At 44.0% G+C, this 25,428-nt stretch overlaps 1 protein-coding gene across 1 annotated transcript; it reads right to left on the reverse strand.

Annotated features, from left to right (window-relative positions):
- Nucleotides 1-55: 55 nt before the first annotated feature.
- Nucleotides 56-25,122, reverse strand: IGSF22 (immunoglobulin superfamily member 22). Its single transcript, XM_055814166.1, is given in 29 exon segments — nucleotides 56-1,752; nucleotides 4,637-4,771; nucleotides 4,773-4,822; nucleotides 4,825-5,083; nucleotides 5,929-5,945; nucleotides 6,591-6,781; nucleotides 6,783-6,874; nucleotides 7,719-8,003; nucleotides 9,742-9,794; nucleotides 9,797-9,985; nucleotides 13,126-13,148; nucleotides 13,150-13,360; nucleotides 13,565-13,668; nucleotides 14,316-14,514; nucleotides 15,480-15,529; nucleotides 15,531-15,634; nucleotides 15,637-15,680; nucleotides 15,683-15,728; nucleotides 15,730-15,785; nucleotides 16,101-16,277; nucleotides 17,553-17,668; nucleotides 18,284-18,302; nucleotides 18,305-18,440; nucleotides 20,199-20,243; nucleotides 20,245-20,608; nucleotides 20,808-21,078; nucleotides 22,612-22,875; nucleotides 24,524-24,671; nucleotides 25,054-25,122. Coding segments are annotated over 29 exon segments (3,786 nt in total). The 3' UTR covers nucleotides 56-1,683.
- Between the last annotated feature and the right edge of the window lie 306 nt (nucleotides 25,123-25,428).

Below are 25,428 nucleotides of genomic sequence, written 5' to 3' on the forward strand. Positions count from 1 at the left end.
TGGTGGGCAGTTTGGTGCTGCTGTAACGCCCATCAGTTGTGTGGCTCTGCCCTGGAGCTATGCAATGCCCCACTGAAGCTGACACCCCCAGTCGGCTACAGTGTTCCTGTCTGGGGAACCCTGAAACACAGCCACATGCACCCCACAGAGCACATCGGACACAAACCAGCCAGGCAGCACTGTGACGATGGCACCTGGCTCGTGTCACAATCCATCATGGGTGCCCTGGGATGCAGAGCCCTGAAGCACGCTCACCCCTTGCTGCTACAGCCAGTCCCACATACAATGGCCGTTTGTCCAGAGTTCCTGGGAGGAGGCAGCTTGCTGCAAAGGATTGCTCTGGGAAGGCCGTTTGCTGCCCAGAAATCCCAGACAAATGGCCACGTCTCTCTTCCCCCCACCCCAGCAAAACTTCCAGGAGGAAAAAGTAGGGTAGTGTGGACATTTTTCTCTGGTTCGGGATCCAATGCCAGTTTCTTCAGCTGTTTGATGCAGTGGAACAGATACTCGGTTTCATTAATCCTGAACCAGGCCATCTGTCACCAGTGAGAGGTTTGAAGGATTTATAGCATAGAAACAGTGTAACTGCTCCCCGTCCATTAAATGGATCTGCTCACAGGCTTAACAGAGACTTCTTCACACTCCCCTTCTGAAGTGGCGTGGTTTCTGATGTGGGAATGAATCAGTAGCAGGCAGAAGTATCACCACGTTCTTTTCAAAGCGGCCTAAAGGTGTTAATAGCAGGCAAAAGTGGGTGCTTCTTTCCTCTTTCTTTAATTTGGTCTTTTACAATTCCTTTCAAAAGCTTAGAGGCCTGCTGGGAGGAGCATCCCGTTTCCTCACACCTCCTTCCTAGCTCCAGATGGAACAAAGGTGGCAAAATATTCTCAGACTGGGTGTGTGTCTGTGGCTGGCCACTGCTATGCTTTTATTCCTCAACTGGCTCCTGAAAGAATTCACTCTAAATTAAAAGAACTAACACCACATGTGTGTGTGTCTGTCTATCTGTATGTATTTATCTATCTGTCAATCTGTTGATCCTTCAGTGGTTCAGATATTCTGCAATTCCTTATCTGGTCTTGGCCACCAGCAGTGAAGTTACTGGACCCTTCTGGATCTCGTTTGACCTACGGCCAGCTTTTTTACAAAGTGACTCCCTCATTTGCAAAGCTGCAGACTGTATTTACTGTCTTGGTATTGCAAGGATTTAATTACTTCAGATTTATGGCTTGCCCTATGTTTATATACAGTCTGACATAATGAAGCCTAGATCGTTATGGAGGTCCTGCCAGGCTATCTGGGGATATGGAGACAGAAAATGAATTTCCTCTTGGAACTCAGAAACAGGATTCTTATTGACCAGTGCAGAAGCAAATTGATACACGGAAGAGAGAACTGCAATCTCCAGCCCCTTTTATTACCACTGAGATACATTAACAGATGGTATTAGAAATATCACCTTCAACATGCACCCTGCTGCCTGAAACCACTTAGAGGAAGGAAACATCAGAAGCGTCCCTGCTGAGCAGAAGCCCCACTCTACCAGCTGGTTTCACCAGCCACTACAGAAGGCAAGGGCAGTTGTATTTTGAGTCTCTCTCTCTCACACACACACACAGACAAACAATACCGCCACAGCAATGCTGTTTTGCATGTTAGACCTGGCAGAGATAGTTCCACTAATTACATCTTGTGTTTTGACTTCTGGAAATTTTCTGTCGGTATGTCCAGGAGACCTTTATCATCCTTTTCTCAAGGGCAGTGGGGTGGGGTGGGTGGGTAAGTGCCACCATTACTGCAATCAACCATTTGAGTGCATGTCTCACAAAGCTCTGGCTAAAAAGCTTTATAAAGCTTTCCACTGTATAAAGGAAGCAGTTGTCACAGTTTTTGTAGGAAGTGAACAGTTCAAATTTATGGAGTTCTCATTTTCATTCTTACTTCCCCTTGTTCAGTTCATCACTCTTCCAGATAATTCACTTTGGGTCTAACAGGCTTTGTGTTCTCTGCAACCGGCCACCTCCCAGCCTAAGGAATATTATATCCACTCTTCTGAGCTATAGCAGCAAGAAAGATGCTGCTGTGTGTCCCAGAGGTGGAGCAATACTCTATTTGGTTTTGCAACTACTAAGAAAAAAGCTAAAACTGAAAAAAAATGGCTAAGCACAAGAATGCCCCCGCCCTTCCATAAAGAAGAGAGAGAAGACGATACATGTGTTGGGGCATGGCAAGGTTTTGGAAGCCAGTAGGCTACAGGGGTGGCTTCTGTGAGAAGATGCCAGAAGCTGCCCCCATGTCCGATGGAGCCAATGCCAGCCAGCTCCAAGATGGACCCACTGCTGGCCAAGGCCAAGCCCATCAGCAATGGTGGTAGCGCCTCTAAGAGAACATCTTTAAGAAGGTGGGGAAAAAAAAATATCTGTGCAACAACTGCAGCAGGAGAGAGGAGTGAGAATATGTGAGAGCAACAGCCCTGAAGAGACCCAGGTCCGGGCAGGAGGGCAGGAGGTGCTCCAGGCACCCGAGCAGAGATTCCCCAGCAGCCCATGCTGAAGACCACGGTGAGGCAGGCTGTCCCATCAGCACATGGAGGTTCACAGTGGCGCAGATCTCCACCTGCAGCCCATGGAGGACCCCACACCGGAGCAGGTGGGTACCCAAAGGAGGCTGTGACCCATGGGCAGCCCACGCTGGAGCAGATTTGCTGGAGCAGTCTGCTCCTGAAGGACTGCATCCCATGGGAGAGACCCACACTGGAGCAGGGCAGAGTGTGAGCACCCTCCCCCTGAGGAAGAAGGAGCCGCAGAGACAGTATGTAATCAACTGACAGCAGCCCCATCCCAGTCCCCCTGTGCTGCTGGCAGGGGAGGGAGAGAAAATCAGAAGTGAAGTTAAGCCTGGGAAGAAGGGAGAAGTGGGGGGAAGGTGTGTTTACGATTTGGTTTTATTTCTCGTTATCCCACTCTGATTTGATCGGTAATAAACTAATTTCCCCAAGTCAAGTCTCTTTTGCCCATGATGGTAATTGCTGAGTAATCTACCCACCCTTATCTACACCCAGGAGCTTTTTGTTGTATTTTTTCTCCCCTGTCCAGCTGAGGAGGGGAGTGACAGAGTGGCTTTGGTGGGCACATGGCGTCCAGCTGGGGTCAACCCAGTGCAACACATTAAGAGGAGTGGAGAGAGATATTCGAGAAACTGCAGTTTAGCTCCCACAGAATCAGCACAGAGATCAGCAGCTGAGACTCCCCCATCACTATTCAAATGAGCAGATTTGCTCATTCCTTAGATCAGTCCTTACTCCTTTCCCTTAGGGCAGCCTGTCACCAGGAAAGACCACTGACAGTCTGTAAAAAAAGTCCCTAAAGAAAGTCCAGGTATGAAGGAGCTCTCAGCCTAATTAAGAGTGCTCACACAAGGTACAATGTCCTCTCACCCCTGACTCCCAGCAGTAACTACCCCTCTTGCAGAATTAAAATCAGCAAAAATATAGTTCCTAAGATCTAAAATAAACCTGCAGTTAAGCTCACTTTGAAGTGAATTCCTTACCTCCTAAAATAATTTTTACAGTCTCTTAGAATCTGACTCCTGCTTTCCCACCTCACTCAGCTGCAGACAGCCCTAGCAGCAGAGACCATCCAAGAGACTGCCCAGGTCAAGGTAAGAAGGAGCCTTGGGAGGCCTCAGAAATAGGCTCCCATTAAGGAATCTGAATACAAATGAGCACGTCACCCACACAGTGCTTTTGCAAGCCTTGTCCCTTAGGCAGCTCTGCCTGTAAAAGCTTTGAAAGAGGTATGTTCCTACTGTAACAGTCCTTACTCCGACAAGCTCTGTGTGGGGAGGCAGAAGGCAAGTCTCACCCAGCAACTGCATCTCCAAGGGGACAGAACGCTGTTCCCATGCCCCTCAGGCCCACCTGCCCTCCCTGAGCTGAGGCAAGCAGTGCTGCCAGGGTGCCTCTTGCATCAGCCTGGCTGGCAGCGATGCCGGGCCAGGGAAAGCTCCCACTGATCTCGGGGACTAGGAAAATGCCCTCCAGCTCTGGCCTGAAACTGTGGCTTCAGGGAGGAGTGTATCAGGGACTGTGGGGAGTAGGAGACCCAATAGCACCAGGAATTCTTAAAAAATGGTAAAGAATTGCTTTCAGTCTTCCAGGTGGGCAGTGGCTGGCTTCAGTGAAAGAAGTGTTGCATGTATTCTACAGACAAACACAGATGAGTGCTTGAAAATCAGAGCAGGAAACTCAGTGTGCACATCCCTCCGCTGGCCCACACTGAGCTACTTCTGCATCAGCGGGGAGAACCAAGCCCTGGCAAGGGTGGCTCAGCAGTTGTCAGCAGGCTGTCCAGAAACAATGATTAGAGACAAAAATAACCTTGAAGACAAATCTCAGTGACTTCAGTGGAAGACGAAGTCAAAGAGTTATGCTGTTTTTTGAATATGAAGGTAAGTTCCTACAGTGTGGCCTTTGCAGCTCCAGCTGCAGTACCTACAGGCTGTGTAATCTCTTTCTCTGTGGACGAGAGCCAAACTGGCCCAGAGAAGTGTGATCCACAGTGCCAGTCCCAGCAAGTGCCCCTGCCCTGGAAAATAACAAGGTGTAAACTACACTCAGACTTGAAATCTGTGGTTACTCAACCTGGAAGGAATCACCCCCAACAAATTGCAGTGGCTGCAAATCTGATTTACCACAGATCATCAACCTGTAGGTCCAAGTTGTAGGGACCATAAGCAGACAGATGCTATTTGTTGAGTCGAACCACAACTTAAGACTTGGATGTGAGGCTAATATTGCCCCTGTACAGGGTCACTGTTGGGTGGGGTTGCTGATGAAAGTACAGCTCATGGCGTGGTTGTTGCCATGACCTGTGCTGTGGTTCTTCACAGGGGCGATGGAATGGGAAGAACAGTCCTTCCTCGGGGGCTCCATATTGAAGTCAAAACACTCTGCTGAGGGAAGAGTCACTGTGGGCTGCTTCGCACTGCACTGTCTGTTGCACACGCCAACATGCAAGCACAGAGCCAGCACCATCAAGACGATCTCCTGCACCAGTACAAATCCAAAGAGCTTGGGTATGACCTTTCATGACCTGGGCCTTCTTTCTGACCAGGGAAAACCCAGGGAGGGGGGAAAAATGAACAAAACACTGCATTACTCTCAGCATCTGACCAGCATACCTATCTCAACATTGTAAACAAACTGAAAAGTAAGAGAGGGAGGAATCAGAAATCTTATTCTTCTATTACTCTGCTATGCAACTGTAAGCAAGCAATTAATTTCTTTGTTTCTTGGTTTGTGAATGAGGTGTCAGGTTTTTGCTCCATGGGGATATATTGATGCCTTCTGTTATTAAAGCCATTAAACTGTAAAGTGCTTCTGGATATTTGGCTCCTAAGGTGCTTTAGAAATGCATTAAATTACACCCAATTATAAAACAAAGCAGGTGATCTTGTAAAGGAAGAGCTACTGCTCTGCTGGTGTTGCTCTGAGGCATTAACAGTCTACAGAATGCTCTGGGGGAATCAAGGGGAACTGCACGTGCAATTTAACTTCCAGTGTCCACTGCAAACCCAGCCCCTATTTAAATGCATTTATTTAAATCTTTATTATCTCCTTTTGCATTGGCATGGGGTCCCATTAGGTAAATCCCCTGGATCCTAAACGTAGCACTGTGAGGCAAAATTCTCATATGAGACCTCATTCTCAGGCAACAGTTTATCTCCTCCTTATCTTTCAGTTTTTCTAGCATCTCTCAGGTTTGTGCAAATAAACTTTGTGACTTGCCATTTATAATGAAGAACAGGAACTCGGTTCGCATCTGTGTATGTCCTGCTGTCCTGCCTGAAGACAGGTAGGCTGTTATCAAAGGAACGTTCAAGGGAATGCACTGCAAGGCACAACCAACCTACCTTTTATCCACTTACTACTCTGCTGTACTCGCCTACATACACAGAAGTTACTGAAGTTATTTCAGACTCTGTGAAATCCAAGCCTAGAGTACTTCCATACAAGAACATGACTACTGCCACATAAGTAGAAGTGTTCTCAGCTGCACAGGCAGCTGAAGTAACATACCTATGGTTCTATGACCTCTGAGTGTTTAATTTAATGTGCTTTTAGGGACTTCTTATAGCTTCTGGCCTAGAAAGACTGTCACATGGTCTCCTTCATGTGTTAGATTTGTTTGCTTTTCATTTAGGAAACAAATGCCAGTCAGACTGGAAATATCCTACAAGACAAATGACTTGTAACACCAATCTTCTGTTATGTCAAGACATGATAGTATCAACCTCACTGCACGCAGATGGCCTCTACTGTCTTGAATTTTAATTTAAACACACCTGTATGAACTGCTATGTAATGTGCTACACGTACACGCAGAAAAAGGAAGCCTGGTCCTGAAGAGACTGCTAACAAATAGATGGGATAGGACAGGATGTATTCTTATTTCTGTTCCCCAGGTGAGGACCTGAGGTGCAGAACAGGTTGGCGATAATACCCAAGGCCATAGAGGGAGCCTGAGCTTGGTTTACAGTCTTGTGGATGAGAGCACCCATCTTCCTCCAGTGCCATCATGAATTTTTACGCTTGCATCTGTCTTTGGAGATGCACCACTGCTCCTGTGAATCTAGAGGGTCAGTGTCCCCAGTGTCACTGCGCACAATGACTCAGAAGTGTTTCCTCCCTGGGAGCAGGCCTGTGACTTATTGCTGTAGACCTTCTCTGTGGCTGAACCATGTGGCGGTACTGACATCACATTTCAGGACACCACAATCAGTCTTCTACATCTGAGCTGTGATTTAGGGTCACAGTGTTTGGGAATTCTCCAACCAGCTGCAGGTAGGTGTGCGGTGAGGGGAAATCTATGAACTAACGAACACATTCAAGTATCATTTCCTCTGTCTGGGGACCCTCTCTCTGTCCTTTTATGGGGCAAATATTTTGCACTTCAGTCCCTCCCTTCCAAAGTCCCTGTGTGTCTAGGAAAGTACTATCCCTGATTTCTTCTACCCTGAGCAACCTGAGGACTGACTTGCCCTGTGTAATTCCTTTCTGAGGAAAAAATAAGGCTATTAAGTTTTAAAAAGGACCCTCTGAAGAGACGACAAGTACAAAAATACACTACAAGGCTCCGTAAGTCCCAACAGATCATTATAGTAATAGCAATCCCTCTAAGAAGCAAATCAGCCTGCCTCCACGTGGCTGCTTAGACCCACTTGCAATGGAAATGATGAGACCAGAGTGCTGAGGGGACAGACACTGTTACATTAGTCCTGTTAAGGGGATTTGCCTGATTAAATAATGGCACGAAAACCAAGGCAGCATCTGGGGATGTCTTGAGCAATAACTGCTTCACTCTTTATTCCTTATCCCTCAGCTCTGAACCATGCTGCTCCTCTGCTTGGCTCAGCTAACTGGGTCTGGCTTTGAGCTACTGTGAAGGTGGGACTTGGGGAAACACAGTGACAAGAGGTAGGAAAATCCCTTCTGACTGGGGAGTTTTCTTCCCCTTGAGTGAAACTAACATTTTGGATTGCTCCTGTGGCCTATTTTGGATAAGGTGTGTGTATGATTGGGATTATTTGTTTTTTTCAAGAAAAAAGCCTTCCCAACTCCAGCATGGATGCAGAAATTGCAAGAAATTTCTGTCAGCAAAGGAATACCTCCTGTCAATACCCAGATGTGACTGAGATGCTCTATACAGTTTGCTCTATGCAGTACCTGCAATGTGCATTTGAACATCATAAAGGGCTTCTTTATAACTCTCCTTGAGGATAATCTGGTACAGGTCAGAAACTGATCGCTTGGTAAGGACTGGGAATGGTTCTTGTCCTCCTCCCTCTTGTTGATAAGCCTTATTTTGCCACATCACTGGTGGTGGTGGGGAGGCCAAGACAAATGTGTAGCTATAATGCTCTGTTTCCTGACTCGGGTGGTAACAGAAACCATGTCTTTGAGCATAAAAGGGACATCTATGTGTACAGGAGCCACCTGTACATGATCAGCCTGATAGAAAAACGTTTCAAGGACAACAATCCTAGTGATTTCTTTAAGCTGTAAAGACAATGGAAGGCTTTGTCCCCAGCAAAATGCACAGAGTTGGCTTCGGAGATGCCACATAAGCCTTATTGTACAGTTCATTGGTTTGATTATCTTGAAAGCTGAGGGAAAACAGCTGATGTGATACAGATAAACTTATACTGAGAGCTACATTCTTACATTGGGGCTGATTCTGCAAGGTACTATAGAGCCTCAGCTCCTGTATTTTTTTAGCCTAGGCTTAAAAAAAAAGGAAAGCACAGAAATTAGCCTGTAGCCTGTACAGAAGCGAGCTCAACATCCATGTTAATAGAAATTGTACCTCAGAAAGCACAGCATTGGGACCTCAAGCATTGTCTTTACAACCCAATGACTCCCCATGGTCACTCAAGGTTTAATCAAGAATGATTTCACTTCAATTAGCACGAACTGTAGTTGTGTGCTCAAAAAATTCTGCTTCTTATGATGAATCAGAGAACTTCCCCAGTGTTTAATGGTTTGCTGAACACTGTTGCTCCAGCTGCAGAGGGCTGGATTGTGCAGCTGACAAGCTTCTGCGCACAGAAGTCCCTCTACCCTTACCACCACAGGGAGGCTTACAAAAAGACTAGCCACAAAGAGAGTAAAGACTTATTGCAGGACTTCATGAACCTAAAGCACTGGTGTTTCTCTGTTTGGTGATGTGGTAACAAAGCCATGCTGCACAGATGGGAGATGGGTTGTGTAGCACCAAAGCGGAGACACAGAAACAACCATTTTTTATACTGGTCACCTGGATATTGCCTTCTGAGACTTCTTCAGTCAAGCCTGAATGTCCTTCTGCTCTATAGGAATCAGCACTACATAACATGACTCAAGAATTATGCGTCTTTTCTTGCTGGTGTTACTGCTACTGAGGGTAGTCAGCATCATGCTTTGTTACCTGGGTGTGTATTCAGACATAAAAGTCTGAATTTCCTAATTAATAATTAAGCAATTGCAAGTCCTAAACAATAAAGATTTAAATACTTTGCTACCTCAAGTAGGAAGCTATCCAGGGATTTCATGGCAGGTCATGATCCCTTCGTTCTCAAGACACACTTAGTGTCTTTGAAGCATGATCTCTGATAATATTATTTCAACTTCAGCATGCTGGCACCCTGACGGGTCATCCCATTCAAACTGAGGGACTGAAAGAATTATAATCCTGTCTCAGTACCATTATATTTACAACAGGCATTTCAAATGTGATGGGGTTATTTGCTGTACTGCCTACCCTCCTAACCCATACTTAGACTACAGTATCCATGACAGTAATCTGAGAATCTTCCAACAGTGACCGCTGTAATCACACATGTGATGCAATGCGAGAGGTCAGATGGTAGAAGAAACAACTGCCGTTACACCTAACATACTAATTCAGGGGACAGCTCAGCAAGAAGGATGGCAAAATGACTTTGATTTGGCTTAAGAACTGCACAGCTTATGCTGCTCTCCATCTCCTTGCATCACCTCTGAAAACTCAGCAAAAAGCATCACAGCTGTGACGCTAAATGTGCTTTTGTGAAATACGAAATTGATAATCCTTTACAAAGTGTGGTATATGCTAAAACCAACAGAAAGTAACAGCTGATAGATGGGAATTCCATCTGGATGGATACTGCATGTTGTGCTTGAGGGTGACATTGCTAGAATTCCTTCCTGTTCCTTCTTTCCACTGCTTCTCCCATACTAACTTCATTCACAGCTCAGGTTCAGAAGTCATACTTGTCTCCTGCAAACCTCCCACAGTGTAAGTGGTACTAGAAAGAGGGATCTTGGTGCATTTTGTCCATTTCTTGGTGTCCTCAGCTCACACCTCTAGTACGTATCCTAACAGCATATCCCCCTGGTCTGGCTCCTGCCAGGCTAAGGAAATGCTGGAGTTGGAAAAATCCACCACCTTCAGCAGTCCTGGAGGCTCTGTGACAGCAGGAGAGCTCTGACACGCTACTGCACCCACAGGCCTATGCTTGTGTAAGTGAATCCAGAGCTCTTCCTATTTTAAGACACTGAACCAGCAAGGTTTTAGGGTGAAAGGAGCCTTAATAAAAACAGAGCAAGTTCTGTCCAACAAAACAAAGCAGTTTCTAACATAGCATATACATGTAGACCCTGTTCCAAGGCTGGCCATTTAAGAAAAATGCTCGCACCATTTGACATGGGACCATCTGAATTCAGCTGGGAAAGGGCACCCTCTGTGAGCACTGACCACCACTTGTTCTCCACAGGTGTTTGGGAGAGGTGTCTAGCATTAAAGGTTTGTTTCTGTCTCTTCCTAGCTGACTGGTGAGCTGTGCAATACGTGTCCTATAACCTGTCTGGTATGGCTTTGAGTGCCTTATGTCTCTCCTTGTTTAATAAATCCCTTTACAGTCCTGTGTAAAGTGGTCAGGTGCTATCTGGACTGCTTGGACTAGTGAATTTGCTTACTGGCTTGCAAAATCCTGTGAATATTCTTTAAGTTTATTTGCCAAAGGTTACAGTACCCCTAATTAATAGTCATTTTTTAAAATACAGATCTTGCTTTTTGCTCTTTAGTCCACCTTGCAGCAGTCTAGTTAGATCTCCATAATATGTAAGAAGAGCAAAAGATGGAATATTAGAAAATATCTGGTTTTAATCAAATTAATAGGGAGTAAAGTATCCAAATTCAAGTTCTGCTCTGAAAGCCTCAGCTAAAATGCAACGACCCTCCGCACTCCTGCCCCAAACCAAGAAACTCAACCAGTGCAGCATGCCCTGACAAACTTGATGCTAATGGCTTGTATACAGAACGCTCCTGTGAGCACACAGGGTCATAAGGGATATCGTGCACATGGACAGTACATACTCTCCTAGGCTTAATCTTAGATAGTGCAAGTGTTCAGACAGGAGAAGAATCGTAGCTTCAGGCTTCAAATTGGATTTGTGTTGTCTTCTGATGCAAAAGTAGTTTTCCCATCTGAGTAACTAACCTCAAGGCTCTCATCTACTACATAAACTCTCATTTACCAGCTTCCACATTCAGCCAGATCTTTTTCTAAATTATGTGCACCGACTAAGGCCCACTCAAGTATCTATCACAAGATTCTATCAATAGTTTAAGCTATTTGTTGATGGCTTCTGACAGCCTTTTGTTTTTACAATGCTTTAGTTATATGGTCATACAGAGTAAGAATTCTCCTCCCAGTTTTGTACCACCTGCAGCCTTGCTGAGGTTACTCTCTGTCCCCTCATCCAGGTCAGTGATGAGTAAGTTGAACAGGACCAGACCCAGCACTGACACCTGGGGAACACCACGAGCTGCAAGCCTCCAGCCAGACTCTGTGCCACTGATCTCAACCCTCTGAGCTCTGCCTTTAGCCGGTTCTCAACCCACTTCACTGTCCACACATCTAGTCCGCACTTCCTGAGTTTATGTACAAGGATGTTACGGGAGACAGTGTCAAAAGCCTTGCTGAGGTCAAGGTAGACAACATCCACTGCTCTCCCCTTGTCTACCCAGCCATTCCATCACAGAAGGCTATCAGGTTGGTTGGGCATGATTTTGCATTGGTGAATCCATGTTGACTGATCCTGATAACCTTCTTTTTCTCCACATGCTTTGAGATGACCTCCAGGATGAGCTGTTCCATCACCTTGCCAGGGATGGAGCTGAGGCTGATTGGTGTGTAGTTTCCTGGGTCCTCCTTCTTGCCCCGTTTGAAGACAGAGTAACATTGACTTTCTTCCCGTCCTCAGGCACCTCTCCTGTCCACCATGACCTTTCAAAGATGATGGAGAATAGCTTGGCAATAACATCTGCCAACTCCCTCAGCACTCATGGATCCTCCTCAACCAAGGGAAAGTCTTCCTTTCTCCAGACTTCCTCTCTTGCCTCCAGGGTAGGTCTGGGAAACCAGAGGGCTGGCCTTGGCAGTGAAGGCTGAAGCAAAGATGACGTTCAGTAACTCTGCCTTCACTGTGTCCTTTGTCACCAGGACATCCACCTCATTCAGCAGCGGGCCCACACTTTCCCTGGTCTTCCTTTTGCTACTGATGTACTTGAAGAAGCCCTTCTTGTTGTCCTTGACCTCCCTCACCAGACTTAATTCCAAACGGACCTTAGCTTTCCTCATCACCTCACTGCAGGCTCTGCAAACAACTCTATATTTCTCCCAAGTGGCCTGCCCCTTTTCTCACGTCCTATAATCACCTGTTTGAGGTTTGACAGAAGCTCCTTGCTCATCCATGCAGGTCTCCTGCCCCCTTTGCTTAATTTCTTACTCACGGGGATGCAGCTATCCTGAGCCTGGAGAAAGAGATTCTTGAGTATTAGCCACCTCTCTTGGATCCCCTTACCTTCTAGAGCCCTAATGCATGGGATTCCTCCAAGTATGTCCTTTAAGAGGCCAAAGTTAGCTCTCCTGAAATCCAGGGTTGCAATCCTACTTGTTGCCCTGCCTCCTCCACACAGAATCTCATGGTCATCTGCCCATTTCAGCATTTCTGAGGCTACTGTAGTCCTTTGGAGTGTGTCTGTGATTTTGATCAGTCCAGAATTAGTCACAGATTCTTTACTACTAAAAAAACAGTATTAAAATAATGTAAGCAACTTTAATGAATTCTGCAAGAGTTTTCTTTTAAAAGGGTTGACGGGGGACTGTTGACAGGAGCACAGTAACACAGGTAAGAAATTATTCTCTTTGTCATACATTAGGGCCTTTGGCAACCTATATGTAAACATTAAGTGCTAAAGGTATCTACACCTCTAGCACCTTTACAGTGTTGTTTTCTGCTGTTTGCATATACTCATTTCGCCCCAGGTAGGAATCTCTTACTATCTATCTTACTAATATCCTCATCTTAATAGCTACACATTTTAAGTGAATAACATCACACTTTCAGGCACTTATAATTACATTTATAGCCACCTGTATTAAGGCCTACCTTAATCTTTAGACAAGCTATAAACACCATGCAGTCCATCACATTGAGCCAGGCTGGAACTGCCACATTCCCTCAGACTTCAGTCATAAAAGCACAGATCTGGTAATTGCAAACACGTTTAAGAAAACTAGACACTAATGAAAGAAACATACTGATGGGATCCTTTGCAACGAGGAGTTGAGGGCATGCTGAAAAGTCCAAGGCCTGTGTGGTTCACAGCTATTACATGGAACTCACTGTGCATCCTCCCGAAAACCATCCATTTGAATCTGGTACCTAGAGACACAATGTTGCAATTACACAACTCATAATAGTGTTCCCAAGTGGTCAGAATGTTGGGTTTTTTTAATTGCTTTTTGACTGAGATTAACCAAGAAGAAATTTCAGCTCACAGACTGCTGGAAAATGATATAAATTTCAGGGGTTCAGGGAGCCCCTTAACTAGGTCTAACCTTTAATTCTCCAGTGGTCTGCTCCATTTTCGTATCTTTCTCCCTAAGGAGAAGATGGAATTTTGATGCATATAATAAGAGGAAAAATAAATATTTTTCTTTCCACTAAATTATGGTCTATAGCCTGGCATAATCATACATGCTGGGGAAAAAAATATCTTCATGTCTTGCTCCACTGATTTCAGTGGGATTTCCCATGATGTAATGAACTCAACAGAGTGGCCAAGCCTTGCACAATCTAGCCTTCAAGCAAGGTTAAATGTCCACTCAATTTTGAAAAAATACTCAGGAATTGAATAATCTGCCTTAAAAAGTGTTTCCGTTATTTACCATGAGTACTGTCAGTGCCTTAAGGAGGATACTGCTGGATAATGTGATTGATTGTAACTTAATTAATATGAAAGTCCACATTTTGAATCAGACAGAGGAAAGAATCCAAGATAGAACCAAAATATTAACAGAAAAGGAAAATCAAAAGTCTCGTTAGTCAGATGTTGCTGATAGGAACACTCCCATGTGTTCTATAAGCTGTGCTAAGCATGGATCATATGGTTCCTATCTGATAGATACAACAAAATCAATCACTTGTCTAATTCAGTTCTGGTCTAAGGCAAGGAAAAGCAGCCAGATTTAGGTAGGGAGAAATGTAAAATACAGATGCTTGAAATTAGGCACCCAAATCCACAGATGTGACTTTCAGAGGTGCTGAGTGTTCTGCCCTCTCATTGTTGCTCCTGAGTATCAAGCCATTTCTATCTGAGGGCTGAAAATCTCACTTTGAACAGTGTATGTTAAAATGTGTATTTTGCTAGGTGTCACGATTAATTTTTTTTTGATTAATCAATACTCCACTTTGCATTTAAACCTTATCTAACTTCCCTTTTACCTACATAAACAAGATAATAATCTTGGTCTGACCTTGGACTGGCTCCTTGGTGATTGGGATATAAAGATTGGTGCCTTTCTTTTTTTCTATGATGTAACCCTGCACTGGGGAACCTCTGTCCCAGGCTGGGAAGTTCCAGGTGATGGTGACAGCTTCTTTCCTGACATCTACAACCTGAGGCTGAGACACCCGTCTCAGATGTTCTACACTGAAAAAAATCAAATTAGCACAGTACAGTCAGAATTCATTGACTCCAAATTCTGTGTATGCGTTATGTGTGTGTGTATAAATATATATATGTATGTATAGCAAGAAGTCAAGGAGAGTAACTTCTATTTTTAAGTTTATTCATGGCCACAGCCTTTTTCTAAAGATTCTTTTTCTTTGCCTTCTACTTCCCTTTGTCGTTTCAAACACTGAAACATTTAGATTCTTGCACTCAATCAGAAAACTAGCTCTTTCTGCAATGCATTAGAGTGGCTCAGAAACACCTTCCGTAATCCATAGGTTTGGACAAAAAGGCAAAGTTCTAGAAGTAATGTATTTAATTTTTCATCAAGTTGGTAACAACTTTCTTTCTGAAATGTTTCAATAAGCCAGGCTTGCTGTTTGCACTGTATCTTCTGTGATATACTCTGGTTTTGGGGAAAGAGGACTGCAAATCCCCCTTTCACTGGGGATCCCAGTCCACAAAGGAAATCCAGGAACAAGAGGTACCCCAACTACAACTGCCAGAGAATAGTGCAGCAATGTTTTCTAACCAAGTTAGTTTTTGGCTGACTTATTTTCTTTTTTGGCCACAAACCAAAATGTTTTTAAGCATTCCCTTTTAAATTATCTTCTCTGCTCCCTCACAATATTTTCCAGAGAAAGACACTTTTCATTTCTGCTGTACCCCACTAAGCTGACCCTGGAATACCATGTTAGTCCTCTCTTGCGGCCAGTCTGTGTCAAGGGGTTTCTGGGTCCACAAACATTTGCAGTCAAAGGACCTGGGTATTTGTTTGATTTTGCTTATCAGCCTAAGCACAAAAGCAGCCTCTAAGTTCTGTCCTTAGAACTTGTCCCCTGAAGCACAGGGGACAGTATTCTATTGGGGACTGGCAAGGAGGAAGAGGACAAAAATAATGGGAAGTGGGACTGTGAAACCACATTAAAAACAGCTGACTAATAGGTTCTCCAGCAAACACTTCCTCTGTTTCCAGGGGCTTGATGAGGCTCCCTGCTGATGGCATGCATTCTGAATTCTTTCCCTTCCTCCACTTTTGCCACAGCAAATGTGGTGTAGTTGCTCTCCGCCCCTACTTGGATCCACAATTTTTTTCTCCAGCCATCCTCCTCTCTATGCCTGACAGAGTCACCTGTTTTCTCCATTACCTTTGGGTGCTTTCCATCTCACTTTACATTTTCCCCACGTGTTGCAGGAACTCTACTTTCCCCTGTGGGGATTTTGGTTTGTCTCCAGTGTGAGCCGCTGACCAGAGTGACACAGAGGGCTATTATTCAGAGGGTCATATCGTCTCATGGTGTAAATCAGTGTAGATGACAGCAAAACTAAACTGACCTGAACCACCTGATTTGGTAACTCAAGAGTCTGCCCCACTGCAAGATTTTTAAAGAGAAAGTCTGAATTATAGCACCTGTAAGCAAACATATCTACCAGTGATTGTCCCGTTACGATTAATGTAGGACCTACCAATGAAGCTGAGGTAAGGATTCTTAGAAGCTGGAGCCACAGTGATTTTTCAGATTCAGCATAACGGCTCCACTCAGGTTTTGATTATAACACAGTCACTGGCCTTCTCCATCACTGCTTCTGCCACCGCAATGCCATCTTTGAACCATGTGACTTTGGGCATTGGCTTTGCCTTGAAAGGCACCTTGATGCTTGCTGTATGCGTAGTTTTCACAGTAATGCTGCGTGCAGCAAAAAGCTCAGGGACAGGCTTTTGAGTAACAGGAGAATCTGGAAAGAACGGAAGATGTTTGAAAGCTGCAGCTGCAAATATAGCGCGACATCTTTCCCCTACCTGCAAGTTCCCAGAAAAGGTGGTCCAAAGCTGGGCCCTTCATAAATTCATGTTTTTACTGTAAGAATTCTGTATTTTGTGAAAGCCTCTGGGGACACTAACAATCTTCAGCATGTCTTGATTCAGTTAATTTAGTTCTGTTTCTTATACAGGGAGCTGGCTGTCCTCCTTTAGCTGTTCAGCTCAGCAGCAGAAGTGGGACCTCTAGGAAACAGCAAACCCCAAAGCTCCTCACTTCCCTAGGGCCTGGAGATTTGATTCCAGGCAGTTTCTGTTTTGCAAGGCACAAGAAGCAGCCGTTTGTGCTGTTCTTCCCTAAGGCTACACCGGGATATGTATCTGTGATCATGATAAAGATAGTAGATTCAAAGTTAGGTACTGCTTCTAAAGAAAATGCTCCCTCATTTGTTACAAAGTAATATGGGAACATGATAAGGATGTCCTGCACACAATAATAATAATAGAAAAACCCCAAACCAGGTTCCAAAATGTATTTGGTGGTTTTCCTTTTATTTTTGTCACACAATGTGTACATTTAGAAATTAGAGTCATCTGCTGAAAGTGGTAAAAAGGCATTCAAAAATATGTTTGAATGAAGGAAAATCAACCCTCCCTATACCAAAGCTTTGCTGTGGATGAGTTCTTACTGCAACACAGGTATGATAAATACTCAGTGTTGCAGACACAGCATTCTTACTGCTGCGTTTGTCCCGCTGTCCTGGGCAGCAGCATCTATCCACCTTGCCTTGATTCAGGGACAGAAAGACACTCGTTTCCACACTGCAGAGGAGTCTGAAAACCCACCAGGCGCCATCTGGCCGCCAAGAGCTGAGCAATATGTTTATTTATGTATTTCTACATATAATTTCAGAAAAGGTGTTTTTCTTGTTGCTCATGACAACGTCTGAAGTAAAAGCTCAGGCTAAAATTCTTGATCGCCAAATTATAAACACATAAACCTACGCTTAGTCTCTTAAAATCAACCAATACAACTGTTCAGTTTTTTCCCCTCAGGAAACAAAGCAGCAGAAAGAAGAGGTTTTGCTCATGCACACAGCTAAGGCTGTACAGGCCCAGGGAAGGAGACTGGTGAAGCACTGATACTCTCAGTGTTTGTGCGTGCCTGGTAAAAAGCACTAAGGAGGTGGGGTGGCTGTCTCCAATGACAACTGGTTGCTTCACTCTCTGCCCCCTTGGCTCTCAACATCTACCTCCCTTCACACTCCTCTCCCGTTCTGTCAGTGGGTTTGTGGCTCCCTGCTTCACTATCCAGATTCCTTTCATATCCGTAATCTGACAAGAGGATTGAGGCAGGGGACAACCCACACTGCAAACAACACCATCTCCAACGCTGCCCCTGAATCCTCTACCAGAGTGTCCAGCTCTAAGATGACTAGGCAATCAGGATTTCTAGCTCCTGCTCTGGTAAAATGCTCTGTCATCCATCGACAAAATGAATTTAGCATTTCATGGATAGAGCAATCTGTGTATCTGCCTAGATGAGCCACATGGCATGTACTGAAGGGTGTGCACTGCATGCAAAGGACCCATTTACTGATTACTCCAAAAATCAGAGACTGAGAGAGGGAGAAGGGTGGTAGGTGGTGAGAAGCCAAACTTGTGGGAAAGAAAGCAAGTCTACAGGCTGAGAAAATCTGTTAGCAAATGTGAAAGCATCTTCACAGGAGACTGGGAAGGAAAATTTTTAAAAAGCCAAGATCCAAAGCCAAAACTTAGTAAGACTAAGGGTGTAGGAGACTGGAAAAGATTAGATCTGTTCTTGGCTGATCTGTCCATATGTTTGCCCCTAGTCAGAAGCTGTTTATTAAAGCCATGCCAAGTCCCACAGTACCTATCTGGAGAAAACTTCCCACTAGGGTTTTGCAGTCTTTCATTATACTGATAATACCATGGGCATTTTACCTATTTATCATCCTTGAGCCATATTCCTTCCACTTTGCATCATTCAGGACAACACAGAGCTCAGCAGAATGCCCAGTTAGAGCATGGAAGTCACACACATACATGGTTGCAAATGTCTCTGGAAGAAAAACCAGTGGAAGCACATGAACAGAAAAACTGTGCAGAATAATCATCAACTGAGCATTTCAAACACCAAGTAGGTATTTAACAGTGTGGAGACCTCCTAACAAAATGGACAGGCCCTCTGGATGAAACCAGTTTAGTAAACTGGATACCCTTGGAAGAAAGTGGGCCAGAGAAAGGCCAAGTTGTTTTTACCCTTCTTTATGCATGTTCACTGGAGGGAATGCAGCTACTGGAACCCTAAAGTTGAGGCAGAAAACAGCCTCTTGGCACTGCTCCACACCCTTAGCTGGTCCAGAGGCGCTGTCAAACCAGCTGAACACTTTCCTCTACTGCCTACGTAATGTTTGTATCTGAACCTGAACCTCACATGGGGAAAGATGCATCTATAACTAAGGCACCAGGCTGCAACTCCAGTGTGCACAGGAGTCAGAAGCAGCTCAGCCATGGCTTTCCAGGTTACTGGTGCCACACAAGTGGCTTCTGTCCCAGAGGAGTGGTCAGAAAAGGCCCCTGCTGCACACTGTCCCTTCAAGGCCACCCTGGTCATGGCCCACAGAGAGCACTCACATACCAGGCCTAGTACCCAGCCCCAGGGCTTCCTTGCCCACCGCTAGCCACACTCAACCCTAGCCATGGAATCCTTGTGGAATCCTTGCAGGGCTGCACACCTAGAAAGCCCAGGGCTGGGGATGCCACTGGGAAACAGTCCCCTTCTGGCTGGCTTTGGGAAAACAAAATGAGAAATACATGGTCACAACGCAACTAATGGAGAGACACCACCCCCCCACCCCACCCCCCAAGTCCATACATCTGGACAGGGTTTGTGGGGGACATCATCTGACACAGAAAATGCAGGACTGTTAGGAAAAGACCAGCTTCACAGAGACATCTGTTGGGGTGGCACTAGGACAGATCAATCTTCCATGCGAGAAAATCTGCCTGACCTCACAGCTGAACTTCTTTTGTCCCCTGAAGTTTCCTTCATACCATCCTACCAAATGCATATGCAGTTGTTCTTGAACCTGTGAAGGATGCACTAACATAATTTTATCCTCCTTCCATGCAGTTCATTTTAAAATGGTGTTAAAATGCTGCACTTTTCATGGAAGGCACACGGGCATAGTTCAAAGCTGGTCTACATCTAACAGAAGTCATCTCAAATACTAACAGCCACTAAAATCTATACCCTAAATTTGAAATTCTTCTCCAGCCTATGCCGAGAGCATAAAGCTAAGCTTTCCAACTTTTCTTCCTGCTCTTAAGAACCTTGTATCTTTCTGTAAAGATCATAGACTGAAGTTTACAGCATCAATAATGCTACTGCAAAATTAACGTACAAAACATATGTGATATTACATATTTACCAGCCACATGTCGTGCTACCGGTCCTCAGCAGACTGCAGCCAAATGTCCCATGGGTCACTTTAAAGAACCAGTATAAGAATTCACTAAAGCAACCCTGATTAAAATAAAAAACATGGTACACTTTACTAGGCTGATTTATGTGACACGTGCAAGGATTTCAATGACAGATTTACTGCTTTATGCTTCTACCACTTTATACAGCATAGGAAAGTTCTTTATTATTACCTTCATGCTACCAAGAGGGGGCATGGACTAACAGCTTATTACATGTTAAGCAACAAACAGTGCAGAGGAGTGTTACTACACATCCGTTTCCTAGTCGCTACAGCAAAGCAGCATTGCTCTCCTGCAGAGTTCACTGAAGAACAGTGTAAATACTACTATTCTTTCTACTCTTCCTCTCTTGAGCCATTCACACTTACCTTCCACAGTTACACTGGCACTGCCACACTGCCATACTGCTCATTAGGGTCACCATCTTGTGTAGCTTATAATGGCTGCGCAATCTCCTGAGTCACTCAGCTCAGCAGCATTAATGATGATGAGCTCAGCTCTCTTCCCTTCATGCTTCATGGTGTGCTTAGGACATGTCTCAATCATTCATCCATTCTTCACCCCCTTCAGCATGACACCTTCAGAAGTCAGCACGCACTCCAGGCAGGCTTTTCCCTTCTTTTTGACTTGGGTGTTCCTGAGATTGCTGACAAATTGAATTAGAATGCCTGGGAAAGGGGAAGAGGTTGGCAAGAAAAAATGGTGCGTACCAGCAAGCACCTTACAAATCGAAACAGTTGGCTTTGTCTTTGCAGGATACAACATGGGCTCCTGTGCAGGAGAGATTCCAGGCTTGGGACTTTACTTTCAGTGTGAAAAAGAGGTCTTGTTGCTCCTCTGCTTGCCTGCCCACAGGGTAGCTTTATGAGACTGTGGCTTCCATTTTTCTCAGCCCAGGCTCTGGGGTCTTGTGTTCTAGCTGTATGGATTCTGCAGCTCAAACCCTACTATCTTGCATTTGATCCACCCACTGCTCAAAAATGCTTCCTTTTCGTTACTTATGATCAACAAAGAGCAGAGTATTCTGCGCTGGATCTCCAGTCTGAACAAGTTCTTTAAAGTCACTGGACTGAACGCCCTTAGTTTTCACAGTGTGGGCCAACCCATTGCCAGATGGGATAATTTCATAGTCATCATCCCACTTCAACTCTTTCCCACTGAACTTCCAACTGAAGTTTTGCACTTTCTTTTGCAGGTGCATTCCAAATGCTGCTGTCTGTCTTTCAGTCACTTTCAGTAGTTTCAGTCTGTCAGAAGTTACAGGCCCACCTGTTAAAGCACCAAAAAGACAAACATTCACTCTGTTATTTTTAGTTCCTGATCTCCAGTTTCCTACACTAAATAGCAAGATGTCAGTGAAGTAATTTTAATTTCTTTCTTGAGTGGTAGCTGAAAGATCAATTCTTTCCTTCAGCTTCAGTGGAAATTAAGCTAACTATAGTTCATAATGTTCAGTAGAAGTTGCACGTAATCCTACAAAGCCAATGACCAACAGACACAATGCTTTTCTGTTCAGTTCTTCTGTCTTAGCTCTGCTATTTTTTTTCCCTCTCCTTTACTGTAAGTCATCATAAAGTAGATGGTTTCAGACAAGTGCTCATGACATCCACAAGCATGCCTGGAACCATTTGGCAAGCAGAAGGAGGACTAATATCTTCCTGCATTATCTGTGAAGAGTGCTGCAGTGCCTGGCACAAGATCACTATTTGGCTTACGCAAGGTAACCTACCACACTCCTAAACAGCCTGTGCCCAAGCCCTGCTAAAGGGCTTTATCGAAAAGGTATTATACTTAAAAAACAGTACTTATGGGAAAGCTTATCTTTAAGGGATGGTCCTACTGCAATAAAAGGCAGTTGGGCAGCATCACTTTTACTTAGCATTGATTTAAAGCAAGTTTGCTATATATAATGTGGTTGGTTTTCTTTCAAACAGCAGGCATGCATTTGGCTGGCTGTAAGAAGCATACACGGATGAAAAAAGATTGTTCTCATTATGCCCAGGCCCATTAATTCACTCCCAAGTTCTGTACCATGTTTGAACAAAGTTAACTTCCACTAGAAGGGCAGTGCCAGGGCTTGTTTTGTAATTCCCATCTTTTCTATTAAAACTGGTCTAAATTCAGTAGTTACTTATGCCCCTGCCACACTGATGTCAGTGGAGAATTTGGTTTATTACGTGTAATAACTAGGCTTCAAACTGAAATCTATCTCATGAAAGGTGTTTTCACATGTGTGCTCTGGTAATTGTGGGTTGATTTATGACTTGTACAATGTTAGATACCTGTTTGAGCCTAAAAAGACCAGTGAATCATTAATGTTGCAAAGACATGTAAGGAAAGAAAGGGGGTCACAGTTTGGCCCACCAATTTTGACCCTCAAGTGTCTGCAGATCTTGACACTGTATACAGAGCCTCATGTATCTGAGAACAAAGATTACTGATAACTCAATGTAATGGGGAGTTTCTCATCAGCCACAAGAGGACTGTAGCTGCCTAGGTCTTTCACGTTGGTGATACACAGCGTGGATTTCATATCTAGAGGCTTCGTATCATTTTTTCTCAGGGAGTATGGGAACATAAAGGCTCTTCCCCATAATAAGCACAACACTTGCACCTTTGGAAACACATTCTTTTTTTGTGCAGCGGACACAGAATGCAAGACACAAAATTCTCAGTTTAAAGTCAGCAGGGGATAGGATTCTTCACCCTGCTTCACCCTCCATTTCATTTAACTTCAAAATTCTTCCAAGCTTAGTTGTTAGTAGCTGACCTAGTCACTAGTCAAGCCAGACCTCTAGAGTTTACCTTTAGTTATGATCAAGGATACTGTATAGATGGCATCAGTGTGGGTATTGGACACTACACACTTGTAGTTAACCTGTATCATCACAGTAAAAGCATTCAGATTGTAATGGAAAAAAAAAACCACAGAGAAAGCAAAAAGCAAAAGCTCCACATAGGCTGGGGCAGTGGTGAGTGGATATGGCAAATGTATTAGTGAATTCCTTTTTTTATTTGTGTTTAAATCACTGTATTTAATCACTAACAAAAATGACCTGTGGAAAACTCAGAATCCCTGAAGGCAAAAATTTTGAGGCCAAATCCAATGCTCCCTCCTCCCTAAAGATCCCTCACTGCCTTCCCAAAGCCCCAGAAACTGACAGAAGTCTTCCCACTAACAGCGATGTTATTTGGGATCAGGTGCATTCTTGGCCTAAGGCAGCAAAATGAAGCCACATTTCTTCTCAGAGACATCCTTTTATTCTGGTGCTCTGCACTGGAAGTGAGTATCACTCCTGAACTGCATAAACAATACATAGACCAGAGAAGGGTGAATGGAAGCAGCTGGACTTAAGACTCGCAGAGTTTGACCTGCCCTGACTGGTAAACTTGTAAACAAAGGACTGCCTGAGAGAAGAAGTGAATTAGAGCGGACTAAGAATTAAGGACTGAGGAGAGAAAGGGACACAGCAATGCAAGCAAGGAGAACAACAACAGGACAGAACTTCTGCAGTCACTGGACATCACAAATTAAACAGGGCTGAACTGGGACACGTCCTGAAAAATATTATGAATTATTAAGATTTAGTGTTGGTTTTGCCTGAGTGACACACCAAAAGCATTAGGGTCTTGCCATGTTAAACATAAAACTAGGCAGCAAAAAAAATAGTTCCTGATCTGATGCTTTTTCTGTTGATCCAAAACACTACCATATGATCACACAGTAGCATTTGAAAGTAGCACTGCTGCAGTAGGCTCACTGCAAATGAGGACAGTTTTATTGCTGCTGAGGAATACTATAGTGCTTAAGTTTTTTCTTTTTTAGTTTTCATTGTGTGAAAAAAATAAATATGTGGTAATGGCAAGAAAAAAAGATGTGTTAACTTAGCACATACTTCTTAAAAATACTTCCAAAACGTTCTGGATCCCTCTTCCACTGGTAACCACTCTCTCTTTTCTGTGTTAATTAGGCTTTGGTTTACTTTTAACTTTAGCTCAGAATATTGCTTTGTCTCCTAATATTCAAGGAAAACATTGGAAATAACGAATGAACGAGTGAAATGGAACTGGGGCCTGTTACCTACTTTCTCTGCTTAGGTTTACTTTAAATGCATGGTTTCTTTTCTCGTCTGCTTCATGGAGGAGACTACATTAACCTTGCTTTACTTACTGTAATTCTTACAACTTTATATCCATCACAGATACCACTCTGGGAATGACATTTATTCATTAGCAGTGCTCTGTGCACTGACAGGAATGATCTGTGATTTTTTGTGATATACCATAAAGACTCATATGATCTTTCACTTTAGACAGTCACAGATCTGTCATATGGGAGAGATTATACATGATGGAAAGGCTTATTTACTTATGCATTAAAGGTCACATTCTTCCAGTCCTAGCCAAATTATTCAATCATGAGTTTTGCATAAACAAGAACTGCTGCATTTAAATCAATAAGGACAAGTTGCCAGCAGCTAAAATCAACAGCAGCTTTCCGCTGGTTTTGACTGATAGATGATAAATCTCTAAAAACAGTGAGTGTGGGTATAGGTAACTGCAGATTGCATGTGTTTTAGTTTACCACTCTTCCAGTTGTAGAAGATGATGGACCAAATATTCTTGCATGAGGTGGGTGAATATATTATTGAGCACCTGAAAATGCAGTCAGTTGTTGGCACATACTAGGTATACTTTCACCAGAAATTGTTACTCACCCTTGATGCTGTCAGTAGACAAGGTTTCTCCACAAATTCAGGAATGCTTTCTCCAGCAAGGATCTTGAAGAAGCAGGTTACCATGCTAAAAGACTCCAATTAGGGAGAAGACTTCCTAGAAACAACTTCTTTGATTGGGGAAAAAATACATTAATCAAGCAGAACAGAGATGTACTGTTGGAAGGATTTGTTGACTGAGAGTGGGAAAGGGTGGCTACAACAAGAAGCACTGAAACAAAAGTTACACAGAGAACTGCCCCAGTCAGTTAAAACTCTTGGGAGAGAAAGGCCAGTGCAGTGTAATAGCACCAGCGGTCCATAGGAGACTGCTGATCGATTCCTTGCTGCTTTCCAATCTTTCTGCAGGATTCTTGGCAATCAATTTGCTCTTTCTGTACCTGTCTGTCTTGTCATCTACACAACGAGCTGCCTTGCTGCACAGGGGTGCTGTAAGGTGCTTTGACATTAGCTGTCATTCAAAAAGGGCATAAAAAGTGGACATAACAAAAGGCCCATTAGGACTTACCTCTTTTGCACACAAGCTGTACTGAGCTCCTGAGTGCTGCTCCTGCCCTATGTCTAGACAGATGCCCATTGTTTAAGAAAAATCCTCCTCCTTTAAACTGTTTGTTTCAGGAGACTCCAAACAGCTGCACTTTTCTATCAGAATGAAGCCATTTAGTTGTTTTTGTAAGAACTAGTCCTTCAGTTCAGTCAAAACTGTACTTTTACTCCAGCCAGACCGATTAGTAAGGAACTGGCCCTGAACAGTCATTGCTAAAGCTCCATGCAAATACCTCACTGGTACTGAGATATTTTTCTGTGGCTGATAGCAAAAGGTCTCCATTTCACAGCAGGAGAATTGAGAAAAACTCTACCACCAGCTTGGATTATTCCAGCT

Source organism: Falco peregrinus, chromosome 9 (assembly GCF_023634155.1).
Source record: "Falco peregrinus isolate bFalPer1 chromosome 9, bFalPer1.pri, whole genome shotgun sequence".
Lineage (NCBI taxonomy): Eukaryota > Metazoa > Chordata > Aves > Falconiformes > Falconidae > Falco > Falco peregrinus.